This window comes from Corticium candelabrum, chromosome 4 (assembly GCF_963422355.1).
Source record: "Corticium candelabrum chromosome 4, ooCorCand1.1, whole genome shotgun sequence".
In the NCBI taxonomy this organism is placed as follows: domain Eukaryota; kingdom Metazoa; phylum Porifera; class Homoscleromorpha; order Homosclerophorida; family Plakinidae; genus Corticium; species Corticium candelabrum.
In genome coordinates, this window is record NC_085088.1 from 1,271,514 (window position 1) to 1,292,978 (window position 21,465).

The 21,465-nt window shown below is 45.7% G+C and overlaps 5 protein-coding genes across 9 annotated transcripts; 3 read left to right on the forward strand and 2 right to left on the reverse strand.

The window, feature by feature from the left end:
* The first annotated feature begins 94 nt into the window (after nucleotides 1-94).
* LOC134178221 (reelin-like) lies at nucleotides 95-10,434 on the forward strand. The gene is made up of 35 exons (XM_062645052.1): nucleotides 95-226; nucleotides 397-478; nucleotides 558-657; nucleotides 717-768; nucleotides 836-920; nucleotides 1,005-1,245; nucleotides 1,316-1,494; nucleotides 1,559-1,711; nucleotides 1,776-1,906; nucleotides 2,119-2,344; nucleotides 2,409-2,561; nucleotides 2,631-2,764; nucleotides 2,826-3,033; nucleotides 3,097-3,252; nucleotides 3,447-3,580; nucleotides 3,646-3,838; nucleotides 3,898-4,053; nucleotides 4,125-4,258; nucleotides 4,574-4,787; nucleotides 4,851-5,003; nucleotides 5,058-5,191; nucleotides 5,251-5,479; nucleotides 5,583-5,735; nucleotides 5,854-5,987; nucleotides 6,046-6,362; nucleotides 6,426-6,579; nucleotides 6,647-6,886; nucleotides 6,973-7,162; nucleotides 7,220-7,600; nucleotides 7,666-7,959; nucleotides 8,029-8,162; nucleotides 8,241-8,410; nucleotides 8,485-8,789; nucleotides 8,869-9,021; nucleotides 9,098-10,434. Exons 1-35 carry the CDS (start codon nucleotides 139-141, stop codon nucleotides 10,233-10,235), a joined length of 7,098 nt encoding a protein of 2,365 aa, XP_062501036.1. The 5' UTR covers nucleotides 95-138; the 3' UTR covers nucleotides 10,236-10,434.
* Nucleotides 10,435-12,497: 2,063 nt separating this feature from the next.
* Nucleotides 12,498-13,506, forward strand: LOC134178404 (mediator of RNA polymerase II transcription subunit 10-like). Its single transcript, XM_062645282.1, has 4 exons — nucleotides 12,498-12,629; nucleotides 12,704-12,787; nucleotides 13,156-13,258; nucleotides 13,327-13,506. Exons 1-4 carry the CDS (start codon nucleotides 12,511-12,513, stop codon nucleotides 13,414-13,416), a joined length of 396 nt encoding a protein of 131 aa, XP_062501266.1. The 5' UTR covers nucleotides 12,498-12,510; the 3' UTR covers nucleotides 13,417-13,506.
* On the reverse strand, nucleotides 13,490-14,462 carry LOC134178403 (M-phase phosphoprotein 6-like). Its single transcript, XM_062645281.1, has 4 exons — nucleotides 14,378-14,462; nucleotides 14,198-14,310; nucleotides 14,043-14,136; nucleotides 13,490-13,759 (listed from the first exon to the last, which is right to left on the reverse strand). Exons 1-4 carry the CDS (start codon nucleotides 14,444-14,446, stop codon nucleotides 13,490-13,492), a joined length of 546 nt encoding a protein of 181 aa, XP_062501265.1. The 5' UTR covers nucleotides 14,447-14,462.
* Nucleotides 14,463-14,522: 60 nt separating this feature from the next.
* LOC134177861 (uncharacterized) lies at nucleotides 14,523-19,444 on the forward strand. 5 transcript variants are annotated; one of them, XR_009969563.1, is made up of 15 exons: nucleotides 14,523-14,612; nucleotides 14,673-15,683; nucleotides 16,012-16,163; nucleotides 16,227-16,375; nucleotides 16,579-16,660; nucleotides 16,728-16,875; nucleotides 16,938-17,075; nucleotides 17,509-17,662; nucleotides 17,757-17,871; nucleotides 17,934-18,172; nucleotides 18,324-18,530; nucleotides 18,591-18,686; nucleotides 18,739-19,038; nucleotides 19,095-19,217; nucleotides 19,278-19,444. XR_009969563.1 is itself a non-coding variant. In XM_062644638.1 (12 exons), the coding sequence occupies exons 1-11, from the start codon at nucleotides 14,569-14,571 to the stop codon at nucleotides 18,528-18,530; spliced, it is 2,439 nt and encodes an 812-aa protein (XP_062500622.1). In that variant the 5' UTR covers nucleotides 14,523-14,568; the 3' UTR covers nucleotides 18,591-18,759. The 5 variants fall into 5 exon arrangements, 2 of the variants coding, with proteins under 2 accessions (XP_062500622.1, XP_062500620.1); XR_009969564.1 differs by having other exon boundaries at nucleotides 18,591-18,669; XR_009969562.1 differs by having other exon boundaries at nucleotides 18,324-18,686.
* LOC134177862 (uncharacterized) lies at nucleotides 19,434-20,776 on the reverse strand. The gene is made up of 4 exons (XM_062644639.1): nucleotides 20,650-20,776; nucleotides 20,506-20,584; nucleotides 20,339-20,411; nucleotides 19,434-20,269 (listed from the first exon to the last, which is right to left on the reverse strand). The coding sequence occupies exons 1-4, from the start codon at nucleotides 20,760-20,762 to the stop codon at nucleotides 19,434-19,436; spliced, it is 1,101 nt and encodes a 366-aa protein (XP_062500623.1). The 5' UTR covers nucleotides 20,763-20,776.
* Between the last annotated feature and the right edge of the window lie 689 nt (nucleotides 20,777-21,465).

A 21,465-nucleotide genomic window follows, 5' to 3' on the forward strand; every position in this document is an offset into this window, starting at 1 on the left:
TTGAAACTTGTCATACGAGCCTGGCGCGACACGCAGTCGACACGTTTACCAGACGGGAAATCTGAAGGCTCACATCGTAGATATCAGACGTACACGTACCAGGTCGTACCAGCACTACACCAGCCTTAAACTCTCGACATGCAGCTTCTTCTCGCTGCTCTTCTCGTCGTGGGCTTCAAGAGTCGCACGACTGCCATTCCCGCTCCGTCAAGACAAAGATTACAAGGTAAGTCGAGCGTGAACGCTTGATATGCGACCGTGGTTAGGTGTCGTCATGGAGCTCGACGCATTTGCTAGAATGAACTCTCTAGCTAGATGTGCCATCATCTTGCAGTCAAACTAATTGTGCTATCACGAGCTTTTCGTGTCTTAACGCCTTTTCTCTACCAACTGTAGATCTTCTGTCGTCTTGCGAACCATCTGGGATTCTATTCAGCGATACATTCGATACATCGAGCACTATTCGAACAACTCACTGGTGAGCTAGTGTCCGCAGTTTCAATGGCGCGCATTGGCTCTCTTTTTGTAGAAATCGTGAAAATGTGTTTGTCTCGTAGGGTCAACTCGTCGGGTGTTGCCATCGGAAAGAGTTGTCGAAAGACGAGCAACGGTCGGGCGGTAATATTTGGAGCGGAGGGAGGCAATGTGAGACAAGTGGTACGTGGTGTCGCTCGTCGCATTGTGAGGTGTCTTCTCACTCTGTGTGGTGTTTATAGGTAACAAAGCCACTCAATACAACACTAGCCAGAGTGCTTACTTTCGATGCATGTGCGTCTGTCTCGCGTAGACTAGTATGTCGTCTGTACGTGAGCATTTCGTGTTTTTGTTTGCGCAGCTCTTTGTCGTGGCTCTGACCAAATATCGGGACAGGTTCTCTACGCTTTGGATGGAAACGACTTCGTTCAGGCGACCGCGTTCACGTAAGTTCGCTGCTTCGTAGTGCAGAACGTTAGCGACATGTCGCTGCATCTTAACTTAATTGGTGTCTCGTTGTCTTCCGTTAGCATCACGACAAAGCGTCCTCTTCACGTTGTGGTAAGGTTTACGGGAGCGATGCGTGGCAATCGTGTGCTTTTGAGTGTGAAACAAACGTCAACGTCTGGCGGTGTGAGAAAGAATATGTGGGCGGTCGACAACTTCGCAGTGTTCAGAGGAGACCTGGACTACTACGCCGAACAGATCGAAGACGAATTTGATCCAATGCAAAGATGCACTTGGATTGATACATCTACGGCAAGAGTCGATGTAGTGCACAGACTTTTTGCGTGCATGTGTCGTGCTTAGTGACTGAAGGTGCTCGTCTTGTCGTTTGTAGAATTATTGTTCGTCTGATGGAATGGCGTTGGCATTTAATATCGGTTTGAGCAATGAGACCGAGCGGAGTGTGAGGACGAGGCCCGTTTTCTTGCCCGGTCTTATACCAGACGTCTCAAAGAGCAATTCGCATCAAGGCTTGATCTTCATGGAAGATTTCAAGTTGAACACAAACATACCGTAAAAAATTATTAAATGTCATGCTTTGCGTCGACTATTGTTGTTCATCTTGCTTGTTTTTCAGTAACAGTCAGTGGAAGACGTTTACTGGAGGTGCCGTCACTCAGCCGGACTGTGGAGCTGTCGATATGTCGGACACGTCCTCGGCTACGGTCTTCTTCAATGACTCTGGTGTCCGATCTATTGAGACTCAACGTTTGGATCTGACTTCTGCATTGTATTGAATGATTAACGTTCGGTTGGTATTAACATTATTAGGACAAACTGTTCCTTTTTGTTAGGGTGATGTCTTTCTATGTACGCATTGGCGGTGACGGATGTGGAGTAGCCTCGACCGGCCAAGATGTGGTTGTACAATACTCACCAGATGGAGCTTCATCGTTTACTGATTTGCGCATACTCACCTACTACGGTAAGCGTACTTTTTCGTTCTACTCTGCATTTGTTGTTATTATTATGTGGATTGTGTATGCGTGCGTGCGTGCGTGCGTGCGTGTGTGTGTGTGTGCGTGTCATCATTTCATATCAATGAATTAACAATTTACCTTGCGTTACATCGACGTTCTTGTTGTGTATCTTTGTTATACTTTGCTGTTCGTATTTGCATCTCTGCATGCTTTACAGATCACTCGACACCTCAATGCATCCTTATCAACCTCCCGGATGCGGCACGCACGTCAGCAACAGCTCTCCGATGGTATCAAGCGAAGAACAGCGGCAAAGGCACCGCAGAATGGGCGATCGATACGATTCGCATCGCCGATCATGCAGGAAAAGAGCAGCTCGTCTCTAATTGCTCTTACGGAGAAAAGATCGTCCACAGATCTGACTTTTCAAACGTCACGTTACTGTAAGGCGTTTTGTGTGTGCCACACTCTTAACGTCGTGATCGATTGATAAAATGTTTGTCGTAGAGATGGAATGTGGTCTACACTGCTAGGAGGAAAGATTGTCGTTCCAGACTGTGGTAGTATTGATGTTGCAGGTTATAGTCCAGAGGCGGCGTTTTTCAATCAACGTGGTCAACGAATCATGACAACAAGACCGCTAGACTTGAGGAAAACGGAGTAATAACGATCACGGTCGTTCGCGTCGCAATGATTTGGTTAAATGAGTGATGTGTTTGTTTGTGCTAGCAAACTCACGTTTCGAGCGAGACTCGGTGGAGGCGACGGATGTGAAGACTTGGACTTAGGAGATGATGTCGTCGTCGAGTACAGAGTGCTCTCTTCGGGACGGTATACCCAGTTAGACGTGTTACAATACAGCGGTGAGCTGGCGACGACTGTCTTTTTTCTCAAAACGTTTTACTAATCTGTCTCGTCCTTTAGCATACCGAATCGCAAAGACGGTCGAAGTAAGTGTGCCTGCTGCTGCCAGGACCGAGGAGACGATTGTTCGTTGGCGTCAGCGGTCTAACAGCGGATTGGGAAAAGACGAATGGGCTATCGATCACATTCGTTTCTTGACTACGGAAAGAAAGAAGACGAAAGTGAACACGCTCTATTCCGAGAACTTCGAGTCGCACATGTCGATACCGTAAGATTGTCACTGTTTAGTCGGTCGAGTAAGTTTCGAGTGTTTTGTCGTTGTTTGCGATAGTAACGATCTCTGGTCGGCTGCGGCTGGAGTTGCGTTCAGGAATCCCGACTGTGGGAGTATTTCAGGCAGCGGATCCAATGACTCAAAGGCGGCCTTCTTTTATCGTTCTCGAGATCGATTCATTCAGACGCAAGCACTCAACCTGACCAACGCACAGTAAGAAGAGTGACGATCAGTCTGCTTTACAAGCCCAAACGAGCCGTCCCATTGCACGAGAATGGCGAATTTACGGATCTAGATCGAACGGTTGGCTTGTTCTCTTCGAATGAAGTGAACACGTGGATTTTATTGGGCTTGTAGGGTAACTACTGGTGTGACACAAATTTTGCATTTGTGTGTATTGCTCGTAGAAGTTTGTCTTTTCGAATTAAAATCGGCGGAGAAAACGGATGTGAGGCCGCCGACAAGGGAGATGACGTCGTGGTCGAGTATAAAACCGTCAGTAATGTTTCATTTGGGATACTCGACATTTATAACTACGGAGGTATGTAATGCCCATCACATTGCATATGACGTCAACACGACTAGAGCATTCGATCTTGTTTATAGACTACACTACGGCTAGAGAAGTCACCGTGGAGTTGCCTTTCGAGGCCCGGACGGAGTCGACAGTATTGAGATGGAGACAACTGGACAACAGCGGAAATGCGTACGACGAGTGGGGTATCGATCGGATCATCGTGTCTACGAACGATTCTCAAGAGATATTCCAAGACGATTTCTCTATTTATCCGCCAATACCGTGAGTGATCTATTTCGTTTTGGTACGAGGCGTTGAAAAAGTGTGGTGCGCTTGCGCAGGGGACCCAAATGGGCAGCAATCGCTGGCGGAGATATTATGACACCGGATTGCGGCACCATGGATGTTCCAAATTCCAGAAGCGACAAGGCGGCGTTCTTTGGCAAGTCCGGTGCTCGATATTTGATGACACAGGCTCTCGATCTGACGACTGCACAGTACGCAAACGGCCATATTTAGATATATGATGCACACAAAACAGACTCTGTCGTGAGTGATCTGTGTTTAGGTCTGTCGTATTTCGAATACAGATAGGAGGAGACGGTGGCTGTGAAGCTGCAGACACCGGAGACGACGTCGTTCTTGAGTATAAAACAGGCGACAACACTCGTTTCGTTGAACTACAGCTTATGACGTACAACGGTACGTATACGAGTATAACTAACTGCAAGCGTTCACTCACATAAAACTGTCACGAAAATTTTGGACCGAGGCCAAAACCTGAGCGGATTGTCTAAAATTGAACCTAACCCAAACCCCAACCCAAAACCCTAACGGTTAATTAAACCCTACCCTAACCCTAATCCTATAACCCCAACTCCAACCTTTAAACCCTAATCCTATCAACCCAGACCATTCGTGGCTGACACTAATGAACCAGGCAGTCCACTAATTGCCCCGTCCATGCATTTGACGTAACAAAACGATGCTTTGTTGCAACTTGTGTTGTCATTCCAGGGTTTCTCAAAGCGCAGACGGTCAGCGTCAGTCTTCCCTCGCCTGCCCGGGCGTCGGACACCGTCCTGCGTTGGCGTCAGCTCGACAACAGTGGCAACAACTACGACGAATGGGCAATCGATAAAATTGAAATCACCGACGCAGTGGCAGGCAATACCGTCGATGTGATCGAATACATTCTACGCGAGAGCTTTGACGCACCGTTTACGACGCCGTGAGTGACTCTATCTAATGTGTAAACAAACGTGCACTTTGTCGAGGTGAAAGTATCGTCTAGAAATCGTTATTGGCAGCAAATCTACGGCGGTGAGGTGACCGTTCCTCCGTGTGGAAGCATCAGCTTGCCGGCGGGAAGTGATACTGCGGCGTTCTTTAGTGACAGGGGAAGTCGGTATCTTCAGACGATTCCTCTCGATCTCGCTCTTGCGAAGTGAGTGCGAGTCATGTGATGTAGCGGAATCGTCTTGATTGTTCTTTTTGTCAGAACCGTGTCGTTTCGTGTACGCATTGGCGGCGGAAACGGATGCGATAACGCAGAATCTCTAGACGTAGTCGTGCTCGAATATGCACCGCAAGGAACTGGCATTTTTACGGAAATCAAACAGCTTAGTACAACTAGTTAGTACATGTTCATATTTATTAGATTTAATTTATATTAATTTAACAATCGTTTCTAGCATATCGAACTGCTGATACCGTTACTATTACCATTCCCCAGGCTGCTAAGACGTCGGGTACGAGACTCCGGTGGCGGCAAAAACGGAGCAGCGGGCAAAACTTTGATGTGTGGATGCTGGATGACATCATAGTGACTACTTCGGCTACGGTTGTGGCGCCTGAAGTTGAAAAACCGGTCGAGAGGGCGCTCATATTGACCGAAGACTTTGATTCTCCTTCTGCTTTTCCGTACGTTAAGTGTTCGAGTTCTGACTGTTTTTGTTTTGTATTGTGTGATAAGTTAAAGAGCTCAATGAATGACCGACGGTTTATTTGCGTCTTTGCATTGTAGAGGAACAGACTGGTTGAATATAACCGGAGGAGAAATCGATACTCCGGACTGTGGCGGTATTGACGTGCCTGGATACAGTTCTCAGGCGGCCTTCTTTTCCGAAAAAGGTCTACGCTCTCTCACTACAAAACCTCTTGACTTAGAACAAGCCAAGTAAAGCAACTTGCTGTGTGTGTGTGTGTGTGTGTGTGTGTGTGTGTGTGTGTGTGTGTGTGTGTGTGTGTGTGTGTGTGTATGGTTTTGTATTACATGCACCCTTTAAACGTTGCAGACACTTGTCTTTTCGAATTCTGATTGGTGGACTGACCGGCTGTGAGAACACAGAAACTGGTGAAGACATCGTCGTCGAATATCGACTCAATGGCGATATAAGTTTTTCTGAGCTGCATCGTCTAAACTATGACGGTCGGTGCAGTTTTAAAATGAAATTAATCTCTAGTTATGTTTGTTCTTGCCTTTCTAGCGTATCGAAATCCGACTAGTGTCGTTATTCCTCTCCCCGACACTGTCAAGAAACAGCAGACGTCGATTCGCTGGCGACAGATTAAGAACGACGGCAAAAACTATGACGAATGGGCGATCGATCACATACGGATCACGAGCACGTACATACGGACTCACGTCGTTGAGTTCGACCTGTGCATGGGATGCGGTAGCCCGTATGCGACGAACTCGACCGACTACGACGTTCATCTACAGTACTCGACAAACTATGGAGGAAAATGGCTGCCTGTCCATCGTACGTGTAGGCCGACTGATCCGGATTGCTTGCAGAGTCAGGTATGCATCGAAATTAACCGCGAATGTAAAACTTGCCCCTTCGAACGAATGCTTGTTTGACAGCCGAGCAGCAGCTACTCGTCTGTATTGTTTCAACAGTGGAGAAGGTTGACGTTAATATTACCTTACGGCATACTGGGTCGCTTCGCTCAGTTCAGATGGATGCAGTCGAATGTACTCAAGACAACAGACTGGGCCATCGACAACGTCTATATTGGTAAGATAACATGCATGGTACATTCCGACAAGATGAACGGAATGACGATCAAGTGAGCGTTTGGCAGGTGTCCAATGCCCCAATTTCTGCAGCGGTCACGGACGCTGTGTGAAACCGAGAGGAGAGAAAGCTGCTAATACATGCGGTGGGAGCAACACGGGAAGACCGTGTGCCTTTCCGTTTAGATTCGACGGTCGCTCGTACAAATCGTGCACTCGAATCGGTAGAGAAGAACTCGACAACGAGTTGTGGTGCTCGACAACATCGGACTACGACCGAGACAGAAAGTGGGGCTTTTGTACGTGCGGTAAGGTGAAATATAATCCGTTGACGCATCGTCGTATCGATAAATTATTTCTTTTTTACATGTACACGTATATTTGTATTCACCAGGAGTGTGCAAATGTGACGCTGGCTACGAAGGAGAGGCATGCGATATTGCAATCACTAGTCCGGTCTCTCCTGCCACGTTTACAGAGCTTTTCGACGCAACGCCGAATGCGAGCAAATGGTCGTTTATTGTCGGAGGAGCCATCGGCACGAGATGCGGTCTAGTCTCATCCGGAAAAGCGATGGTCTTTAGGTAACGAAAAGCGTGCACGTAAACGACGTCATAAGACGCTGATGTCCGATTGTTTAGCACCGGAAATACTCGAATTCTCGAGACAGCCGATGTCTCCGTGCCTCACAACAGTACACTCGAATTTTCCGTCACGGCCTCGTCGTCCATTTTACACAGTAGAAATCCATGCCCGATGACGGCTCGCAGTCACTATGCCGTCTTCGTCCAATACTCGATCGACGGTGGAGCGACGTGGCATTTACTAGAACAGATTCGACCTCCGTCGTCGTTTAGAACGATCGTCGTACCGCTGCAAGCCGAAACAAATTTCACTCGATTTCGATGGTATCAACCGTTCTCCGGAGGAGACGGGCAACATATATGGGCCATCGATGACATCGTCATTCGGACTCAGGTGCCACTCGCTCTTCCGGTAGTCGACGATTTCGAACCAATGAAGTTTGTTACAAAAGAGTAATCTATGCTATACGTGCCTAAATACCATTATTTATCTCGTTGTACAGTGAGACAATATGGACGAGTCATTATGGATCACAGCTCGAGAACTATTGTGGATCTCTTTCTCCGGCACTTCATTTTTCTCATACGTATACCTCCACTCGAGGGTATCTTACTACTAACTATGTCACCGTCTCTCAACGCACGTGGATTCAGTTCGATTTATTGGTGACGTGCGGAGATTCGTACAATTACAACAGCGGGGTCACTCTGCAATACAGCAGAATCAATCCTTCCTTTCAGACATTGCACTACGGATGCTCTCTCACGACGCTTATTACTCGATGCTATCCTTCAAGGTGACACGACAAAGTTAGACCGACGAGAATTAGATAAAGTATCGTCTTGCGCGTGTCTCCTATCTCTAGGTCGTCTCGTTATCATGCCGGTCTGTACAGCTCTTGGCGACGTGTCACTATCTATCTCAATTCGACAAGTTTTGGCGATAGATATCTCAAGGGTCAAATGACTATCCGTTTTCGGTGGTATCCAAGATTTACAGGTGCATGTCGCTGCATCAAGGAGCTCGTATCATAAGAGACTTGATCGATAATGAGTCGCTTTTTCATTCTATCTATAGGATCGGCCGAGACGGATTGGGCTCTCGATAATTTCTATATAGGTAACGGGTGTCCGAAGATGTGCAAAGGACACGGTCGCTGCACGGCGAGTGGCACGTGTGCGTGCGATAGAGGATTCAGTGGAGCAGATTGCAGTATATCCAGCGCGCCATTGCCCACTCAACTAGCGGTAAGCGTACCGTACACACGTTTTAGGTTTTTGTTCACACTCGAATTCTATTTCGTGTACGTCATTCTATACAGGAGTCGTTTAGAGATAAAAAGTTTGACCGTACAAAGTGGACGTCGATTTCTGCAGGAACCGTCAGCAGTGCGTGTAGTTCGTCGTCTAATGGTAGCGAATATGCTATGGTATTCAACCAGGCGGGTAACAGAGAACTCGTCAGCCGGGATATTAATACGACCAATGCCGACGCGATCACTTTCACTTACCAAATCGGTTCGCGATCGAAGACTACTTGCGCGACGGGATCTACCAGCACGCTCTCCATCTTGTTGGATTATTCGAACAACGGCGGCGTGACGTGGCAAAAAGTCGAGTTAATTCGGTAGAGGCGACGTCATCTAATACGCATGATCGATGAGCCACTGTGACCGACTACTCTATACTTTGATGTATTTGTCTAGGTACAACAAGGCATTAGAGAGACCGACCGCCAAGCGGTTGACTGTTCCAGTTGCTGCACGAACAAATGCGACGCGATTCCGCTGGTGGCAAAGCACGACGTCGAGACCAAACTACGCCACGTGGGCTATCGGCGACATTTTCATCGGAACAGAGTACGGTAGACAACACGCGTTTTCACCAAAGCGAAATGTCGTGACGCATGCACGACCTGTTGTTGTTGTTTTGCAGAAACATATGCTCCAATGGCGGCACATTGAATGCCGACGGAATGGAGTCTAGCACCATGGCGTGTGAGTGTCCGTCTGGTTTTGCCGGTGACCGTTGTCAGTTCATAGACATCGACGATTGCAATCCTAATCCGTGCAAGAACGGTGGCTCTTGCGAGGCGGCCGACGAGGAGCCGTACACGTGCTTCTGTAAATCGGGATTCACCGGAAAGGATTGTTCTATCCGTCGACAGGTTTGCTCGCATGCGACGCCTTGTCTCAACGGAGGAACGTGCACGATAAGGATAACGTTATCGGGCAACCTAAGCGAGTGCCTTTGTGCTAGTGGATACACAGGAAATCGTTGCGCGGACCGCGTTCAATCTACCGCTTCTACGAAATCAGGCCTGACGGGCAGCACTGCGCCACCCGGAAAATCGACCACTCTCGCTGTCAGTGGATCGAGCCCCTCGGCTGGTGATGATTGCTCGTCCTCGAATGAGGCCCAAAGTTGTCAAAACGGCGGTAGTTGCCGACAAAATCGTTGCATGTGCCCCGATGGTTATACAGGAAAGCGGTGTGAGGTTGTCTTGTCGTCGTGCGTTTCTAGTCCTTGCGGTGCGAACGAAACGTGTCGAGATCTGAGCAACAATATCCTTCTTCAACACACGTGTGTATGTAAAGATGGCTACACTGGCAGACCTTGCCGTCGACGGTCAGACATACGTACCACTGCTCTATACGACTTCTGTTCTCTTCACAAACCTTGCGACAACGGCGGCACGTGTCATTTAAGTTTCAACGGTGTATATCAATGCCACTGTCCTCGGGGATTTATCGGGCACTCGTGTGAGGTCGACGCCAACGCGGTCGTCCAGGCTCAAAGTGGATCGAAAGAATCACGTGTTCCCGCGTGGGCGTGGGTCATATTCGTAACCGGACTGATTATCGCCATCGCCGTAGTGACCACCGCAGTCTTATACTATCGCAAAAAGCACAACTACAATGTGAGCAAGCAATCGTCGGGCGTTCCCTCGGCTGCGTACCACACCAATGGATCCGGAGGAGACACCGTGGCGTTTGACAATCCCATTGCGGATTACGATACGGACTCTGCGAGGGTCATTATATCTCCGTTTTCCGACGAACACAGCAGTTAGAGGTGATGTCTCGAAATAGATTGTATAAGGATGATTTGGTATGTAGCTTTATCGAGTGTGACTGACGTCTTGTTTCTATATTGACATGGATTTGCTGTCGTTGTGTGTAACGACGGAGTCTGAGCGTTAATCTTCTCGTATACAAATGCCATGTAGTATATTGCGAGTGACGGAATTGATTCACGTAAGTCGTTGTAAACGTCGGAGTTCGTACTGTCTGGAAACACCATGCACTTGAACATTTATAGTTAGGTAGAGTTTAGATACACGCGCTACAAACATAGTGACAAAGCATAGCCTGACAATAAGTCTACTGCCACCGACAGTTAATTGGTACATGTACACTATTACAGTGATACTTACAAGTGTACAGTTTTTATTTGTAAGCCTAGACTTTAGCACTAGGCAAACACTAGAGGTAAGCTAGCAAACTAACATGCAATGTAACAAACACCAGCTAGCTTACGATATGTTTCGTGGCCGACTCCTGATAAATCGCTGGATGACTTTCCCGTAGTCCACAGGGGTGAACGATGAACGTGAAGGAGCACTAAGTCGGAGGACAACTCATGACCCATCGTGGACCACAATGCTGACTTTATCCTGCCCGTAGCACCAATCGAACGCTCAAACTCACAAGTTGACGACTATAATAGATACTGGATATGTGCAAACAATTCGTATAGCATGCAATGCTGCAATTGTGGGACAGAGAGATGCTCTAGAGCAGCCTCTGGGGAGATGACAGCCTGCATGCACACGAGGTACCAGGCAGAGACACTTGACCCCATGCATGCACTGTCTACAAAGGACCAAATAGTGTGTCAAGCTGGGCATGTATAGCTACTTCGTCTAGAGCAATGCTAGAGTACTGTGATGGCCTGACAAAAGTAGACTGACCCTCTGAGCTCTCTCCATGCATGCACAGCTTTCTTCCACTACAGTGACCACTCCTCATGCTTCTCCTCCACATCACATTGTCACGCATCAGCTTGAGATGCCGCATCGAACTAGGGGTGATTTGCTCATAGCATTGACAAATTTTGAAGTTTGGCTAGTAGAACGGCGCCCCAACTACCTAGCTAGGCCGCTCACCTTACCTGGGTTGGGGTGGTTTTTGCGCAACAGGAAACTTTAATAATTAATTAAAATGCTAGTTACGTAATTACGCTACTGGGTATAGAGGTGTCTAGATATGGTAATGTGCCGCCGATGTATTTAATGTGCGAGCTAGATATGTAGCAGCTAGAGGCTCGAGTTTTAGTTGATTTACTAGATGACTCAATTAAAGTACGCAATTCAGCTCTATAGATATTACAGTACTAAAATCCTAACTACTAGTAAAAAATAACTAGTACATGTAGCTAGTTAGAGTTAGATAGTTTTGGGTATGAGCGCAGTTGTCACTTTTCGTTACGCAGAACTTGAGCGACTAGAATCTAGAAAGGCACGTGCCTCACTGTATGCTGTGTGTGTGTGTGTGTGTGTGTGTGTGTGTGTGTGTGTGTGTGTGTGTGTGTGTGTGTGTGTGTGTGTGTGTGTGTGTGTGTGTGTGTGTGTGTGCGTGTGTACACGCAAATCTCAAATTTCTCCTGCCCACGACCACGTTTCATGATAGGACCTACCTTAAACAATCGTTTCCGTGTCCGACTACAGATGAGTCTAAGAACGATTTGTGCAAGTGACCAAACTGCGGAGAAAACGCTTCCTGAACTTCCATCGCCCCATCCTTTTGTATTGTAGCTAGGGAGTGTGTGTACGTGACAACCAAGAAACACCTTCAGGAGTTGAATGCCACCTACAGTCAACTCTTCACACGTTCTGTACTACAGTAAGATCAATCCTTTACTACACTGTGCTGCATCTAACACTGTTGATCGTCAATGTTTGCTGATATCAATTTCTATGTTAGTAAATACCATACCACTGTCGTTACAACGGAACTGAGTGCATACCTAGACTGTACATTTCAATTGTCTTGATCACGATCGCAAAACGACGACTACCTATACCAGGCCTCTAAACGTAATCTAGACTACTAGGAAGTTTGCATGTTTACTTCCATGACAGCTAGGGTTTCAACAAATACGTATTGTCTAGCTAGGACTCGGCGTTTCAGTAGACGGTCTGAAAGCTTCGTTGGAAGTGTTACTCATGAACGCGAACTAGTTAATTAAATTGGTTTAGAGTTAGATGTAAAAACATACGGGTTTCAACATACGGGTTTTACATACGGGGTTTAGACACAACTACACGCGCATGCTCAGGTTGCGGCATGTCTGGGTTTAGTGCTCTTGAGCAACAGCTGGAACAGTTCGTGGAGACTGTCAGACAAATAGGAATTATTGTCAGTGATTTTCAACCCAACAGTCAGAGCGTACTTAATTCGAAGATGTTGGTTGGCAACAGTCTAGATCTACATTTAGGTAGATTGCAATAATTGTGACGCATTTTCTAATGTTGTCTAGATGTCAGATGACAGAAGAAATGAGAAGTATAGAACAGTCCAAGAAACAAGTGGAAGATGTAAACGTACCTCTAGAGGTTCTCGAGTAAGTTGATCGAGTTGTTGTTGTTGTTGTTGTTGTTGTTGTTGTTGTGTGTCTGTGTGTGTTGGCGAGCAATACTTCTCTAACTAACAGACATGGCGTACAATGCCTGAATTGCCTAGTACTTGAGGTTATGACTTTATTAGATATTCTAACAGAAACTGGATAGTGCATGTTACTTCTGGAAAGCTGCTGGCAGAATAGACTGAGTCTGAAAATCCTCATCACTATTAATAGGGAAGCATCCTGGAAATGATGGTTCAACCCGGTGGTTTCTTGCTGCTCTATGGTTACTGTACCTACCTTGTTTGAAGTGGTTTCATTGTGAATTCAAAATGGGTTCTGGTTTAATGAAATATTAAATTGTGTAGTCACATAGATCAAGGGAAAAATCCACAGTTGTACACACAGCAATGTTTACAAAAACTACATGAAAAAGGAATGCAGGTGCAACAGAAAGTTGATGCATACAAGGTTGGTTTGTGCTTCAATTGCTATGGCAATGATCAAACTCTTGTATTGTCGGTGCCTTCTTGTATTAGACGTTTCAGAAACATCTCTTTGCCGAGTTGGAACAATTCTTTCCCGAACAAATGCAACAGTATCACTTAGCAAGACAGCACATCAAATAGCCATTTATATCATTTATTAGACAAATATACTGAATAACAGTTGTATGTAACTTAATTCTAAGCGCAATTGTAATTAACTGTCTGGTTTTAGAAATTTCCTCTTGTTTGCTTTACTTCTATGGTCGACTGTTGATACTCCTTGGTCGTGTTGATCTAATGGATGAGATTTTCGTTTTCTATTAAACTTTTTGTTCATACTCTGAACTAATGTTCCATATCTCTCAGCCATTTCTTCATCTGTTATTGCTAGAGAATTGGTAGCTACGTCATTTGTGTCTTGATCATCACCACCTTCATTATATGTCTCTTGGTCACGTTCAGCCTTCATCTCTTTATAGAGTTTCTAAATTAATATAAGGAATACAGTACAATACCATTATGACATGTCAAGGTAGTAAACTGTGCCAAATAGTTGTAGATATGGTCTCTGGGACCACTGGACATGCTTCGTAGATGTAGTTTAATTAAGGCCATGTAATAGACACATAAACAACATACACACACACACACACACACACACACACACACACACACACACACACACACACACACACCAGTCAGACCAATGCCGAGCTTCCATATTTTTAACAATTCAAAACGTTAGGTTGTCTAACAGAAACACGGACCTCTATATGAGGGTTGAAATTGCGAAACGAGCGTCTACCACAACGAGAGAGATTTTCACAGATAAGAATGCTCACATCACACTCGACGATGTTTCTGCAAAAAGAATCAAAATAAAAAAACTGCCAAAGAACAAGTGACTCGCAGTGCCACTGACGTCCGTTCTATAAACGTGTCGTGATCTAAAACCCAGTGTTCTGCGTCCACCTCTCGCTGTTTGCTTTCGTCCATCGATTTCTGTGCATCTGCAGCCGCTTTCCTCTTCATGAACTGACACGAACGTGAACGAGCAAATTATTTAGAACCAAACACCGATTCGGATATTGGCAGTTAACACCTTTAAGCCAAGAACGTTCTTGGAGAGATTCCTAACTACAACTTTGTCTTCTTCCTCGTGATCAACCATTTTGCCTACTTTATCCGGGGCTTCAATGGTTAATAGCTCTGACATATATATTACGAGTCCTTATGATGTCATCGTGCAATCCGCATGCGCGTCGACGGACGTCGTTGGCACGTTGTAAACTCATGTCGGAGAAGAGAAATCGCTATGAAACGAATGGCATAGCCAGGTAACGATCTAGTAAGAAGGCTGGGCTGTTTTAGACATGATATATGTTTATGTACGTTAGGGATTCTCTAGAGGCCCCAATGAGGGTTACAAACGGCGAGGAGAAAAAACGACACAAACACAAGCATAAACACAAGAAACATAAGCACAAGTCTTCTGGTGGTGAACGGATACAATCGGACGTTTCGAAGGACACTAAACGACACAAACACAAACACCATCGCCACAAGGTCGACGTCGATAAACGGTCGCTGGTCACACAATGTGACCAAAATGACGCGACAGAAGAAGTCGAAGATGCGAAGCGTCCACGTCTTGATGATGAAGATGGAAACCTCGAAGAGCTGGAGGAGAAAATGGCTAAGTTGCGGCAAGAATTAGAGAAGGAGGAGAAGGAGGAGGAGGCGAAGGCTGAGGAGGCGAAGGCTGAGGAGGCGAAGGCTGAGGAGGCGAAGGCTGAGGAGGCGAAGGCTGAGCTGAACGTGCCAGATGTTGATGTAGATGAACCCAAGGAAATCGTTCCAAACGATCCACTTGTTCAGAGTGAAGAAGTAAACCTAGACATGACGAAATGGAAGCCCGTATTGAGAACAGTTTCACCAGGTGAAGAGGAAAAGAAACCATCAGTACTACCAGCTGTCCCGGATGTTGTATCAGAACCAGAGGTTGCTGTAGCAAACAAAGCAACAGAGGAGGAACATCCGAAGGAGCAAAGGAAGAAGAGTTCTTCTCCATCCAGAGCAAGCAAACGAAAAAGCCACAGCAACGCGGTGCCACAGTCCAGCTCGTCGAGGAGAGAGAAACATCGAGGCAGGGACAAGGAGAGGCGTAGTGTGAGTCGATCACCTCAGCGTAGACGTAGTAGGTCTCGTGATCGTTCAAGGTATGATAGAGATCATGGTCGAAGCCGATACTCAGATTATCGAAGGAGAATGGAGTTGGCAAGAGAAAGGGATCGAGATAGAGGTAGGTATGGAAGAGGTTACAGAAGTCGATCACCAAGACGATATTACAGGCATAGGAGCCCATCACCAAAGGACAAGATGGAGAAGAAAGAAGACACATCAATTGAGTAAGTAAAGGAACTTGAAGTTACATTGACAAACATGTTTACATGTGCACAGCAAACATGTAGTTAGACACGATATCTCAACGGGCTACTTACGGTGCTTAATTAACTAATTTGTAAAACATTAGTCGTAATTTCACAACTCTGGCTGTTGGGATTTTCTTTAATCACTTGTGTATTGCTGTAAGTATATGCAAGTGTGTGTGTGTGTGTGTGTGTGTGTGTGTGTGTGTGTGTGTGTGTGTGTGTGTGTGTGTGTGTGTGTGTGTGTGTTGTGAACACAGTGTTGTATGTAAGGGTCTGGCTGGATCAAGGCTTGCTGTTGTTTTAGAATCCCTGATTTCGAAGTTGAAAGTGAAGAAGATGAAGAAGAAGTTATTCGTCGTCGTCGAGAGCAACGGCAAGCCATTATTAGCAAGTACGACGGAAACTCAAACACTACAGGTGATTCAAAGCTAGCTCTTCCAGGCTTGTTACTTCCAGGTATAAACAGCATATGTCTTGTGGTATGTTTGATGTTGTTGATTTGTTAGTTTTGTTGTTTAGGTTCTGTGTCTGCCACACCATTAGTGAGTGGTGTTAGTTCATCAGAAAGTGATGTTGCTGCTGAAGAGGTCATTACCGGTTACTTGCCAGTTGAGAAGGACAAGGCTTTTTGGGAGGACGAGGAGAAGCTGTTGATCCAAGCTAGAAATGTGAGCAATCATTTGTATCATTGAGTTTGAAGTTTACCTCGTTTAGATGCTGCATCTGTTAGTTTCTGGTGTGTGTGTGTGTGTGCGTGTGCGCGCACGTGCGCGCAGGGCACACATGTGCACATTATGTGTCGTGGTTGTCAGCGACTTTTGTCGTCCTAAAGCATGTCTGTTTTTTCTCTTTTTACTGGTAATTTTTTCAGAGTCCGACAGTTTTGCAATCAGTTGGGAAAGAAGACGGCCGTCACTTGATGGACAACTGGGACGACTCCGAAGGCTATTACAGTGAGATCCAGTACAACGATCAGCACGTATACGAATACTTTTGCTAATATTTTGTTGTCTTACTTAGGAGTACGTATCGGTGAAGAAATGGACGGTCGGTATCACATTTATGGATACACAGGTCAGGGAGTGTTCAGTAATGTGGTGCGCGGGCGTGACTCAGAGAGGATGAACCAAGATGTGGCCGTCAAGATTATTAGATCAAACGATATGATGTAGGTTTTGTATTGGAGTGTGGTATGGTCGATTACACGACGTGCTTCTTGAATCTTTGTAGGCACAAGTCTGGTTTGCAAGAGCTGGAAATTTTAAAGAAGTTGAATGATGCTGATGCTGACGATAGGTTTCATGTTGTTCGACTGTTTAGACATTTTTATTATCGAAATCATCTATGCCTTGTCTTTGAATCACTAAGGTATGATTGCATCGCTATGTTTTAATATGTAAACTTGTTTATTAAATGTCTGTCTGTTTGTCTGTCTGTCTGTGTTTGTCTGTCTGTTTGTGTGTCTGTCTGTCTGTTTGTGTGTCTGTCTGTCTGTCTGTCTGAATTGATGAACAGAGTAATTGGCTGAGGTGGATGTTTACTTTTGAAGATTTACGTGTTGCATCTTTAAAGTTTAAAATCAATAAAACAATCTGTCTGTCTGACTTCCTTTCTGTCTCTCTCTGTTTGTCTGTCTCTGTCTGTCTGTCTGTCTGTCTGTCTTTTTATCAGTCTGTTTGTCTGTCTGTTTGCCTGTCTGTCTTTGTCTATGGGTCTTGTTTGTATGTCTCATGTTTGTATGTATGCAACCGTGTTTGTTCAATGTTGTTGGTAGTGTGGTAATGTGTAGTTGTATGTCTAGTATGAATTTGCGGGAGGTTCTTAAAAAATTTGGTCGCTCCGTCGGTCTGCACATCAAGGCAGTTCGTGCATATACTCAACAGCTATTCATGGCTTTGAAACTGATGAAAAGATGCAAGGTTTTACACTCAGATATTAAGCCAGACAATATATTGGTAAGTGGAGGTGGAGATGAGTGTTGCTCATGTCTGTCCTCTTGCTTGTTTCCTTGACTATCCTTACTAAACTTGTCACTTTGTTTCTCATCAGGTAAACGAATCAAAGTTGTCTTTGAAAATGTGTGACTTTGGTTCAGCCTTTGTAATTAGTGAAAGTGAACCTACTCCTTATCTTGTCAGTCGTTTTTATAGAGCCCCAGAGATCAGTAAGTTTGCCATTGTTTGTGACCACACGGATAGTATATCAATAGTAATTCTGTGTGTTTAGTTATTGGTCATGACTACAGCTATGCACTTGATCTATGGTCAGTTGCTTGTACTGTGTATGAATTGTATACAGGGAAGATACTTTTTCCCGGCAAGTCAAACAACGAGATGCTGAAGGTGATGATGGATTTGAAGGGCAAGATGCCCAATAGAATGGTTCGAAAGGGAATGTTCAGGGATAAACATTTTGATTCACAATTCAACTTCATGTATTACCAAGTAGACAAGGTGACAGAAAAGGTACATTGAGCATAACACGGAACTTGGGTGTTAGAGTCTTGGCGTATCGTTGTGCATGCGTGTTTATCTTTGTGTCGCTATGGCTGTTGCGTTGTGTATCTTAGATGTTTTGCTATGATCTTTATTATTAACTATGATTATTCCTTTGCAGGAAAAGGTGACCGTTCTATCAACTCTTCAGTCTAGTCAAGACATGGCGACGATGCTTCGAGGCACACAACGACTTAACGAAAAGCAGACGAAGAAAATGAATCAACTACGGGATCTCTTAGACAAATGTCTTCGACTTGATCCATCTAAACGCATCGGGATCAGCGAGGCACTCTCTCATCCTTTTATCATGGAGCCAATAGACTGAGTGATCAAGAGACGTATGTAGAACAGACGGTTGTTTTAGTATGTACTACTACTTCATTAGGGAGCACACGAGAGAAGATCCCGTTGAAGACTGAGGAGTGTCGACTGGTGTTGGAGATAAGCCCACATTGCACTAGAGGGCAGACTGTACATAGAAGTGTGTTGTTGTATCATGACACTGAGTGTTTGTTCACTGGTATTTTGGGCAGGAATTGATGCACGAGAACTGATGTCGCTCATAGCGGGCAGAATGAGCAAGACCATGCATATCTCGCGGTAAAGTCCCTAACTCATACTTGCTCGGTATAGTTAACGTAGAATCCCCTAGATGGGTGATATAGATGGGTGTACGGGTTTGGGTGGGATTCCCTGGTATAATATAATGGAAGGGCACGGGCTGAACGGTTTGATAGCAGAAGCTGCTGTTCGGTTTTAACTTCTTTTCAGGTTTGTGGGAGATGAGAGACGGTCAAAGGTGAACTCTGTAGACAAGTGGTTTGTTGGCCATGGTATTGTCTGATCGTTATGCGTTGGTTTGCCATCTAACTTGTCTGCCGACCTGCAGGGCTGGCGATTGGACTCGTTTCAGTCAGTAGTGTCTGCATGTATGTACATTGTCTGGCTGTCGACCCAAGCCGGTGATATTGGTGATGTGAGTTCAGTACTCTGTTGTAGCTCTCACTTGGCGGTACTGTGATCTGTTAAGCACTCTGCCTGACATTGTAATAGTGTTGTGTGACATGTGTAGAGCGGAAGATGGCAGATGAAGTGAGCATACTGCATCTTCTATTGAAATGGTATACCATTGGACAATACGATTTGAATTATAAAAGAGGTATAGAAAATCAAACTTGATTCGCTGTTTACAAACAATACAGAATTGATTAATAAGTAATAAAAAAAATTATGGAGCTACACTGTGCCGTCTGAGTGATCGTTTATGTCTCTTTGATTTGCTTCTGCTGCCTGTTTGACTCGGTCGCGATGACACAGAATGTCTGCGAGATTGAGAGCCGATGTGAGGCGACGATACCGACGCGAGTTGTCGTTGCTGCGCCAGGGCAGCATTACTGAACGCATCCAGACTCGTACAAGATCCTCGTTTCTCCGACCTTTTCCCTCTGCTCTGAGTCGCGTTTCCTGTCTGGTAGCTCGACGCCTTTGTGAGGCTCTGTTTCGATACAGAACGATGGAGCTGTCTAGTGTGACGTTGGTGTTTTTCATACAAAACTGTTTCTCGCTGCAGTCGAGCGAGCTCACTCATTCTCTCCTCGAATTGTTCAGCAATATCCAATTGACTGGGAGGAAGAGGAAGAGGAGAAGGGTAGGGAAAAGAGTCATCCGTACACTCTACTGAAATCTGCTTGCTCGGAGGTCTTGGATGGCAAACAGCTGGTTTGCATATAAAAAAGCACGAGTTAGCGTTTCTCTCTCTCTCTGATCTGTTTAGGCCGCTAGGGGCGGAGGACGGACGAGACGCACGCTTGTTAGCAGCAACAGGACTGTTCTGCAACTGCTTACAACCCAGAGAAGAGCGATGAGGAGCGACATGCTCCTGCAAGTAAGAGGCACCGTGACCGCCAACATCACGCGACCGTGCAGCTTCATTGCGCGGTACTTTCACTGTGTTTGTCGCTGTAGGGCACGAAGACGTCGCCTGATCGACCGCCTTGTTGTCGGCCTGCGCGTGAGGAACTCCGACCGTCTGTATCGAGATACTCGTGACGGTAATCGGTAAAGCTATGAATAGAATTACGGACACAACGAGTAACGCACACGCGGTATCGACTAGAACTCCTAGCATCATACCCTCAATAGTCACCTTCCCATTGTCGCCCGCATTGCGACTAGATAGGCAGCCGAGTTGCGCGGTCTGACGAAACTAAAAAGTGCAAAAATGCAAATAGGATTGCAAATAGCGTTCGTGCTAACAGAAACAATTCGATTACAAAATTGTGACGGTGGTTTGTCGATACCTGCGATACAGCCGGATGTGTTGATTTTATTCTGATCACACTAGCCGGCCACGGCTCATCAACGCAACGCCCCTTCGCTCTAATCAGCAAAATCATTGTCACTTGTCTAGAGACCTAGAAGCTCCAGCTTTCGCTCGTTCTAACCTCCAATGGCTCCAATGGCGTCGTGCACTTGAGAAGTTTGCGCAGCTTGGAAATAGTCGCTGCAGCAAAGATGGCTTTCTTTCCAGATCGATGACGGTGGGTGCTGACGCCATGCAGTCTTGATGCAAACTGGTAGCTACGCAACACAATGCAAGGGCGTGGAATTCGAAGGTTGGAGATTTGCATTGATTACTTCGCGACGTGTGATTGGATGTCAAATACTTATCATTGACATGCAGGATTGACACTTAACGTCGATTGAAAATGCAATTAGGGCCGACTCACGTGGCATGCCCTAGGTGTTAATTAAGACAAGTGGTCACAACGTCCGTTAGGTTAACCATCAATGTATCATGAAATTCAACCGTTTGCCATTCCGGACGGGAATTCTAGTGCAGCAGATACAGAAAGGTATGTGTGATAAAAAGTTGCCGGTATGTATATACATGTACATGTACAAATTAGCAAGGAAAACTGTGTGATTTTCGGCTTCTCTACGCACGTACTGTAGGCATAGACATGCACATACACGTTCGCACGTACGCACGCACTTTTACAAAATACTAGAGACAGGACGACTCCCGCCATAGGGTGTCTGTGGTACAAGCATGCACACGCAAGGCCACGCATCTAGACAAGGATGCAAGTGTACAGTTCTTTTGTCTCCTGAATCACCTCTATGTCTGACGTGTCACCGTGTTGTGTAGGCTACTGCATGTAGTCTACAACTACAGTGTACACCGTCCAGAAAACATAACTGGCAGACTGGCATTAGCAACTTACGAGATGGTTGAATAGTGAGTACAAAGTAAAACG